The 10,121-nt window shown below is 36.8% G+C and overlaps 1 protein-coding gene across 1 annotated transcript; it reads left to right on the top strand.

The window, feature by feature from the left end:
* The first annotated feature begins 1,101 nt into the window (after positions 1–1,101).
* On the top strand, positions 1,102–2,267 carry LOC106069743 (myb-like protein D). Its single transcript, XM_056006754.1, has 2 exons — positions 1,102–1,481; positions 1,835–2,267. The coding sequence occupies exons 1-2, from the start codon at positions 1,102–1,104 to the stop codon at positions 2,265–2,267; spliced, it is 813 nt and encodes a 270-aa protein (XP_055862729.1).
* The last annotated feature ends 7,854 nt before the right edge of the window (positions 2,268–10,121 follow it).

The raw sequence follows: 10,121 nt of genomic DNA, 5'->3' as shown, positions 1-10,121 counted from the left end.
AAACTGGGCTCTTCAACGCAAACAACGTTCCTGGACATCACTCATCATCACGTTGCGGATAAGACGTGAACTCGGCGATCACTGTATACAGATCCAAAGGAACGTAATTAGTCTGACCGTTTCTCCACATCGGAGAAACCTCCACAAGTTGGCAGAGCTGCACCAGCTTCCATAGGTTAACCTGTCCTCTTTTTTTTTTATTTAGTAGTTCAAAAGGTTTTACATTGTCAAAAACAAACCTTTCATCAAACCGAAATTGGACCCTAACAGCATTGCAGTGATCTCATCAGGAAATGAGTGAATAATTTTGTCCCCAATGAAACGCAAATAATCTTCACCAGTTGACACCGAGAGGTCCTCAAGTTCTGTTAGAATCACCAGAGACTGAAAACATGTCAGCCTTAGTTTGTTTGTTTTTTCTTTTTAGGATACCTCAGTTTTTTAGCTTTTGAAATCAGTTGTCGAGCTGTTTACATCCAAGGAATCCTTGGGCTTTTGATCTCTTTTCTTTGCCTCTTATTTGGGCCGTAGTTTGGTATTTAACGAGAATCCTAAGAGAATAAAAACATAAAATGTGATTTAACATACTTAAAATACAAAAAAAATTAAAAACATATTTAGCTTTGAAAAAATTGAATAATTTGCAGCTGTATCGAAATTTAAATTAGTGACACTCGGGACTATCTCTACTTCTTAACCAAACTCTCTCCATCCCCCCACCATTCCTGTACTACCCATAAGTGTATAACTAGAAACAGACAAGAACAAAAAAACGAACGGAAGGATATGGAGACTATTGTCACCTCAAACGCACGATTAGGGTTAGCCACCATTACAATTCACAAAATCTGATGCAAAGCAAATCCTTACATGAAAGCTTAAAACACTGCTTTTTAAGTTTATACAAATTCTGGGACAAAGTTCAGGATATTTTGAGGGAGCTTTTTACATTCTATTTTTTTAAATCGGTTTTTACAAAAGTGCATTTATTTTTTTCACTTTGGTGTCACCCCAAAGTTCTCAACTAGTCAAGAGTCATGGGCCCAAGCGCAGTGGGCCCCTAATGGGCGTGGGCCCGGATTCATTGAACTCCTTCGCGCCATGGATGCTACGCCACTAAATGAAGGCATAAGTGAAGATATCAATGAAGGCATCAATAAAGGCATCAATGAAGACATCAATGAAGGTATCAATGAAGGCATCAATGAAGACATCAATGAAGGCATCAATGAAGGTATCAATGAAGACATCAATGAAGGCATCAATGAAGGCATCAATAAAGGCATCAATGAAGGCATTAATAAAGACATCAATGAAGGCATCAATAAAGGCATCAATGAAGGCATCAATGAAGGCATTAATAAAGACATCAATGAAGTCATCAATAAAGTTATCAATGAAGTTATTAATGAAAACATCAATGAAGGCATCAATGAAGTTATTAATGAAAACATCAATGAAGGCATCAATGAAGTTATCAAGTTATTAATGAAGACATCAATGAAGGCATCAATGAAGTCACCAATGAAGTCATCAATAAAGTTATCAATGAAGTTATTAATGAAAACATCAATGAAGGCATCAATGAAGTTATTGATGAAAACATCAATGAAGGCATCAATGAAGTTATCAAGTTATTAATGAAGACATCAATGAAGTTATCAAGTTATTAATGAAGACATCAATGAATTTATCAAGTTATTAATGAAGTTATTAATGAAAACATCAATGAAGGCATCAATGAAGTTATCAAGTTATTAATGAAGACATCAATGAAGTTATCAAGTTATTAATGAAGTTATTAATGAAAACATCAATGAAGGCATCAATGAAGTTATCAAGTTATTAATGAAGACATCAATGAAGGCATCGATGAAGGCATCAATGAAGATATCAATAAAGGCATCAATAAAGACATCAATGAAGACATCAATGAAGACATCAATGAAGGCATCAATAAAGACATCAATGAAGGCATCAATGAAGACATCAATGAAGGCATCAATGAAGTCACCAATGAAGTCATCAATAAAGACATCAATGAAGTCATCAATAAAGACAACAATGAAGTCATCAATAAAGACATCAATGAAGTCATCAATAAAGACATCAATGAAGGCATCAAGGAAGTCACCAATGAAGGCATCAATGAAGACATCAAGGAAGACATCAATGAAGACATCATTGAAGGCATCAATGAAAGTATGTTGGAGGGCAGCTTGGAGGCTATGCGAGCTTGTGAACCAAGCCGAGAGGAAAAGGAATAAAGCTTCTTTAGACAAGAGAAGGAGAAAGTTAGCCTTAAAATAAATTGCACATGCACGAACTGTGGCGCAATTTGCCACTCCAGAATGGCCTTCTTCCCGGACTCAAGAAGAAATCAAAACCAGTTATTCATCTAGGCGCATCCATTGTCTTCCGAGACAGAAGAGGTCATACATGTTATATAGGGTCTAGAGAGCACTCGGCATGCTATAGTAGAGACGCTTTCTACAATAATAATAATAATTATTATTATTATTATGACTATCACCTAACATCTCCCGTTTCTGAACGTAATATGACTTTATCTTTTCCCACTGAGCACACTCATTAGGGATGTCTTTCAGGATCCATTTAATTCATTGAGCTGTTGTAATTGTCTTTTTTTTTGTTTGTCCCATTATACTCATTATTTCCTTTCGTTTTGTGTCCTATTATACTCATTATTTCCTTTCGTTTTGTGTCCCACTATATTCATTATTTCCTTTTGTTTTGTGTCCCACTATATTCATTATTTCCTTTCGTTTTGTGTCCCACTATATTCATTATTTCCTTTCGATTTTTTTCTCCTCTTTCTGTTGAGACTAAAACTGTAAGTGGGGATCTACAGTGAAAATTTTTTTTTCATATCTATGTTTAGCGCAATTTCATGCTTTTAGCTTTCTCAATACGTTATGACCCTATCTCTTGGCTGGACGTGTTGGTAAAGGATGGGGGAGAAATAACGGGGTATCTCGGTGATCGAATTTAAATGTATTTATTACATTTATTGAAAAAATGTCAACGACCTGATTCGAATTATGGCTTCTCAAGCCAACACGGTAACCACTTTACTAGCGAAAAGCGCACGAACATGGACGATTGTATAGTTATCTATTTTTTTTTTTATTTCATGTTTGTGCTCATTAAGCCTCTGACAGACACTTTTAAAGGGAACTAATCTAGATAATACCACCACTTCAGTCAAGAACAATTTCTTTCCCTTGTTCGAGATACCAAACAAAATAATTGCAAATAGTTAATTAAGTACATAGTTAATTTTTTAACATTGATTTTGTGATGTCAGGTAAAAGAAATTATTGTGCAAAATATCAGCTTGATCCGAAAATGGGTGTGGGAGAAATAACGCGTACAAGCTTTGTACCAGACAGACAGACAGAGTGAGTTGATATAAGCTTTTAAAAATTAAAACCATCATTGTACGATGTCTTGTCATGGAAATGTCTCCATGAAGCTGGTTACAATGGGAAGACTCCAAAGGTGACCAGGTTGTGTCCACACCTCAATTATGAATTGAGACAAACAGAATGAAATGAGTTTCTCTTGTTCCTCGCCTGCTGGCTGACTGAGCCTCTCTATAGCCTAGGACGCCATATTTACTTTCCGGGTAGCAGGTGAATGGAAGTCATTGTTTGTCACGTGATCTCGGCCTCTGGTCCGGACTCGCCTTTTCAAACGTGGTCTAATTAAACTCGTTTTATTTATTTATCGGTATTAAATATGTGCATACCATTTGTTTAAATATTTCGTTTTGTGGTGTGAATGCACGGCTGTGTGTTTAGATGAGTGTGTATGTGTTTGTATAAGTGTTGATCTGTGTGCTACTGTACTTATAAGTACTTGTATCCTGAAGGCTTTCTAAATTTAGTGATTTTATTAAAGGTGTTACTCTAGTCAAATGTGAATATTTTTTTTTTTTTTGTGAATCTATTATGTGTCTGTTCCAGTCTCTTAATGTTTTCTTCAGTTGAGGGGGTCCAATACTGGGGATACATATTCCATTATTGGCCTAACCAAGGTTAAATACCATTTTAGTTTTATTTTCTTATTTAATTTGTAGAAATTTATTTTAATAAACCCTAATGCTTTGTTTGATTTATTAATTGTTTCATCAATATGTGGATTCCACAATAGTTTTTCATTTATTATAACAACCTACATCTAGGTATTTGGGTTTTTTTTTAGTCGGTGTTCTACACATTGCTTCTTCTTCTCTCTCTTTCTCTGTTTCTCTCTCTCTCTCTCTCTTTTTTGTCTCTCACTCTCTCTCTCTCTTTCTTTGTCTCTCACTCTCTCTCTCTCTCTTTCTTTGTCTCTCACTCTCTCTCTCTCTTTCTTTGTCTCTCACTCTCTCTCTCTCTTTCTTTGTCTCTCTCTCTCTCTCTTTCTCTCTCTCTCTCTCTCTTTCTCCTCTGATGTCATCAGTTATAGTATTCATGTTGATGAAAACATAAACGCCCAACAAAATGCCTGGCTGTGTGGTATACACTTCGGGCTATTGTAACGCTGGTCAAGCGTTCGAATCCTGTCCTTCGACATTCGTCTGTTTTCTTCATATTGCTGATGCGTATAAAAACTGCCTCTTACTAAAGAAAAGGAGAGCCTCTTTTTGTGTGTGTAAACTGTGCGTTGATCAACAAAGATGACTTGTAAATGTCCGACATTTTTGCAGAAGTGGTGAAGATTTGGACTGCAGGGGGATGACAGCATCGCACGTGGGACCCGTCTTATGGAGTGTGTGTGTGTGTGTGTTTCCAAGGTAACGATGAAAGGGATAGCTTGTTTTTAGATCGTGTAGTCTGATGAAACCACTGGCTGGTCTGTCATAATAGATGCTAACAGAAGTCTCGTGCGTAAGAGTTGAACGAGAGATGAATCAGAGACGTGAGAGTTGAACGAGAGAGGAATCAGAGACGTGAGAGTTGAACGAGAGATGAATCAGAGACGTGAGAGTTGAACGAGAGATGAATCAGAGACGTGAGAGTTGAACGAGAGATGAATCAGAGACGTGAGAGTTGAACGAGAGATGAATCAGAGACGTGAGAGTTGAACGAGAGATGAATCAGAGACGTGATAGAGAGAACGTTTCTTTCTAGTGAGTTCTATTTTAGTTCTACTTTCAAGCTGAATCTGTTTACATTTCCTGATAAGAGTTACATTAGGTTTTATTTGATCCAAATGTGTATTTAAAAGTATATAAATATAATATAATACGCCTACATTGATTTAGTTTGGAGCTACAATCTAACGACAGACCAACAACAACCAGCCAAAACAACTGTCACATACCAAAGTGCCTAGCATATTCAGTGACTATAGCAGTATGCCCCAGTGGCGTAGCTAGGGTGGGCGGGGGGAGGGGGGAATTGGAAAATCCCCCTGTCCCCCAAACGATGAAAAAATCCTTGACACGCCCCTGGTATTCACGGGAATGACTTACAGGTTTCTTTTGAACATTCCTGAATAAATAAACACCTGGTCATGAAACAAACAGCCCAAATCTTTGCCATCTTTCTGCTATTAAAGAGAAAGCCTGTGTTTTAAACCACAAGTTTGGTTTTTTTTAAGGACTGAATTAAACCAATGTGTAACATGCCGTTATAGTCAACATCAGAGAGGACATTTTCACAATTTAGTTCAATGTCTGTCGGACTGAGGACAATAGCCAAAAAAAGGAGGACATGTGTTACTTTTTGCCGGACGTCTGGTAAACAAAAGTTTAGACAAGGTGTGTGAGCCTATATGCGTGTGGGAAATGTGTGTTTGGTTATGTGTATGTGTGTTTGAAAGTGCATGGAGAGTGTGTGTGTGTGTGGAGATATATGTGTGTGTGGTTGGTGGTATTTGAGCGTGTTTATATGTGCGTTGAGCGTGAGCAACTTTTATCTTTTATTTGCCAAGTGAAAAAGAAAAAAAACAACAGACAAACAGTTTGTATTGACATGTACTCGGGAGAACATACAAAACGGGTGCAATTGTGTGTATGTGTGTGGACAGATAGAGCAAATAACCGTGGCGCTCAGCAGCTAGAGGCAAATAGATGTCCCCAGCCTTTGTGTTGATCCAATACCTGTATGGCTGCCTTTTACTCACACATTTCACACATTCACACTCTTATTCACACACAGAAAGACTTGTGACTTATCTCAATTTTAATTTAATCAACTTAACCAAGGGAAGATAATAAAGAAATAAAAAGAGGAGGTAAACAATGGTCATTAAAGTGTATGCAAATAATGTGCACACTTGTTCTTATTAAAAAAAACAACTGAATATAATATCTTCTCACATCATCAACAGAATTTTATTTACAAGTAAGGTTAGCCTACCTTCCCGGTCCTCTAACCCAAGGACTCTCAAATGTCAGTTTTAGCTTTAAAGTAGTGGTGCCAAATTTCTTATTTTTAATTTCATTTATTTTGCTGACCAGAGGATATTATGCATTCCTGACATGCGTTTCACAGACCCATTTAAGAAAATGTTTTTTCCTCTTTTTCGCATGCTGATTGGCTTCTCTATTCGCCTTTTGACTAGCTCCATAGCGTAGCATCATAGGCTGGAGCCTGGCCCTGGGGGCCGTAGTTTGGGGATGGCTGTTGTAAAGCACTGCTATATTAACAGCTAAAATACACTTTTGTTATTTAAAAAAAAAATCTATTTAATTGTACATGGTCTCACGAAATGTCTAAACGAGATTGCATTAGCTTCGAGAAGATATAATAGATTTCCCATAGTACTCAAAATAAAAAGTAAATCTCCCTTTTCAGACCTTGCGTTGATGTTAAGATCATCTGTTTCTTTGTTCAACGGTTAACGAGCAGGGTGTCATATACACATTAACTCTTTCTCTACGTAAGTATTTTCCACGTTACAATGGAATTATTAATTTTGCTCATTTGTGTTTCACTACCCTGTTATGATTAAACTTCAAAACCTCTTTTGTATGTAATCAGGAAATGTTATATTTGGTTTATAATTATAGAAGAATGCATACTCTTATTATAGAACACAAATTAAAGTTTATAAAACCAAAAATTAATTTAATTTAATGGGGTCAAATCAACGTTGATATCGTCGGTTAGGAGTCAAAGAGTAAAGTCTAGTTTTGTCAAAATATTATTGAAATTAAGTTTTATTGTGTGCTTATATTGGTTGTTCAATATGTTCTTGAATTCAACTTGTGGATACATTTGTTTTTAGCATGTAAAGAGGAGCTCTGTTGTTTCTTGACTTAGAGACGAGTATTTCCAGCAAAAGGTGGACTTTGAGTCATCGCAGATAGTCATGACAATACTACAACATACCCACTTTTCTATCCTTACAAAGAGTGTCTATAGCATGAGAACAAAAAACTTTACATATCGTTATACTATTTTTTTGTATTCCATTAATAGCAATTTAAAAAGGGGATGTTTTAAATGTCTGAATCACGAGACCCTGCATCTGCTTGCGTAATGAGTCAAACTTTGTGCTGAATTTGAGGAATATGTCAGCATACACTAGGAGCGAAGACATTACATTCGACCTTGACATTTGCCTTTATATTGTGAATGTCATCTTTAATATTGATAAAAAAAGATTGTTGTTAAGTTGTCAACATATTGTCTGAAGCGCTTTTTATAAACCAGATTATATATTTTATAACAGATATGGACAATTCAATTGGACTGAACAATGGGGGTCTTGCAACCCGCGAGGGTCTTCGTCGCCTACCTTTTGGCAATCAAAAGTGGATGCAGTGCCAGATTTCAGTATGTGGAGGCCCTGGACAGGGCGTTTCGTTGAGCCGCATGTCTTCTTTTTAAGATAATGGAATTCATTAATGCTAAGGTAATCACACATTAGGGGAGTGCTTGTTAATTTAATCTTATTTACTTTTTTAAAAAAAAATTTTTATGCATAGTTTGTTTTGTTTGTGGAGACCTCCTTAGAGGGTGATGTCAAAGTGGGTTACGCTAGGCTGTCGTAAATTCGCTCTGAGTGAAAACCTATAATATTATATACGACCATTAAAAAGCAATTTCTAGACTGGTATAGCCTACAGTAGACTTACTGACTCCTAGGCGTTAATATCTATCAAGTAGACTTACTCACTCCTAGGCGTTACTATCTATCGCAATCATCTCTATCGCACTGCAAGAGTTGGGTTTTTTTTGCAATGGGACTTCAAAATCTTTCATGCGGAAGGTCTGTGACCTATACAGAATGAACAAGAAATATAGTTGTCATCCATTAGATCTAGATTTACGTTCTAATCATGAGCGCGTTTATTTCCCTTACTTTCAGTCTTAGAGGCTTAACAGCGATCAAATTGAGGCTTCATTACAGTCAAGTCAAGCGCTTTACCGCGCCTCACACACACTCACACACATATCTATCTATATTTGTAATGCACAATTGTAAAACAAATTTCCTCACGGATAATAAATATTATTGCGTCTGCTAATAATCTAGTACAAAACTCAGTTGCCACATTTTTAAATGGCCACTCAGCTATTAAGAAAATAATTTCATTAAAAAAAAAAAGAGAATCCATTGTCGCTCTCTTAGTTGGCACTTCTTCATAATGAATAGTGTTTACAACTTTCTCGTGACGCTCCCCCTCACCCCCAATTTTTTTTTACATTCCACAACCCTCCCCCCTTTTTCCTCTCTCTCTCATCGGGAGGGGGGGATCTCAATAAACTCACAGACCTCCCCAGCTGATATCGAACTGACCCGGGTTCGTTTACTCAGCAGAAATGAGAAATCGAATATCAAGTTATGGCCCGAACAAAGAATCAACAAAGAATAATTAAGACAAGCTCCCCCCCCCCTCCCCGCCAAACACACACCACCCTCGGTTCCCTTTTTCCCCCCCCCCCCTCCAATTTTCTTTTTTTTCCTGACCCAATTACACCAATGAATGTAATCTTCTGCTGGACTACGCGGTTGTGTTCCCATGATGCAACCGTTTTATAGATGTTCCGGTTGAGACCTCGTTATAGTACAGATATTGTGATGTTGAAGTTACGGTTATACTGAGATTACAGTTATGTTACGGATACTGTTATAGTGAAGTAACAGTCATTACAAAATCTATGACTATATCGAAGTTATGGACGATAGGGTCTTATGGAAATCCCGAATTTGTGATGTTGAAGTTACAGTAAAACTGCGCTTAACGGCCTTACTGGAGATACTGTTATAGTGACCGTAGCAAGGCTATGGATATATTGTATGAAGATATATATATATATATATATATATATATATATATATATATATATATATATATATATATATATATATATATATATATATATATATATATATATTAATGTTAAGAAAGAACGAGAGACAGATAGAGAGAAAGAGAGACAAATAGAGAGACAAAAAGAGAGACAGAAAGAGAGAAATAAAGAAGGAAAGAGAGAAAGAATGAGAGACAAAGAGAGAGAGAGAGAGTGAGAGAGAGAGAAACAGAGAGAGAGAGAGAGAGAGAGAGAAAATGAGGGACAGATATAGAGAGACAGAAATAAAGAGAGAAAAAAGAGAAATAGAGAGAAGGAATGAGATACACAGAGAGAGAGAGAGAGAGAGAGAATGAGAGGCAAAGAGAGAGAGAGAGAGAGAGTAATAAAAACAACTAAGGAGAGCCTATCGCTATTATTTTGAAGTTAATTCTTACGTCTAACAAAACGATTACAAATTTAAATACACAAGTTGCTTGATTTATTTCCAGGTCGCTGGTCGACATAAGCATTGTATTACCCAACACCACAAGAAGTATAACACTTGATATTGCCATTCTGAATATAAATTGTATTTAGAAAATAAATGCATCCTACTACATTGATTTTATGCTATAACATTGGTCTCTTCATGTTTGTGTTTCTCTCTCTCTCTCTCTCTCTCTCTCTCTCACTCTCTCTCTCTCTCTCACCCTCTCTCTCTCTCTCTCACTCTCTCTCTCTCTCTCTCTCTCTCTCACTCTCTCTCTCCCACGCACACACACACACACACACAAAAGACAACACAAGATGATAAAAAGAGCCCACGTCTCACGAAATGTACGCGTCAAGGTCGCCACAGAAATT

Source organism: Biomphalaria glabrata, chromosome 12 (genome assembly GCF_947242115.1).
Source record: "Biomphalaria glabrata chromosome 12, xgBioGlab47.1, whole genome shotgun sequence".
Taxonomy (NCBI): domain Eukaryota; kingdom Metazoa; phylum Mollusca; class Gastropoda; family Planorbidae; genus Biomphalaria; species Biomphalaria glabrata.
Note: the sequence above shows the minus strand (reverse complement) of the source record. Positions and strands in the feature narration are given on the sequence as shown.

What these genes read in the sequence shown, in the direction of transcription:
- LOC106069743 (XM_056006754.1), top strand. Translation starts at nt 1,102, where the DNA reads ATGGATGCTACGCCACTAAATGAAGGCATAAGTGAAGATATCAATGAA. An exon ending in GGCATCAATGAAGTTATCAA is followed by an intron (nt 1,482 to 1,834) that starts GTTATTAATGAA and finishes GCATCAATGAAG; the next exon opens with TTATCAAGTTATTAATGAAG.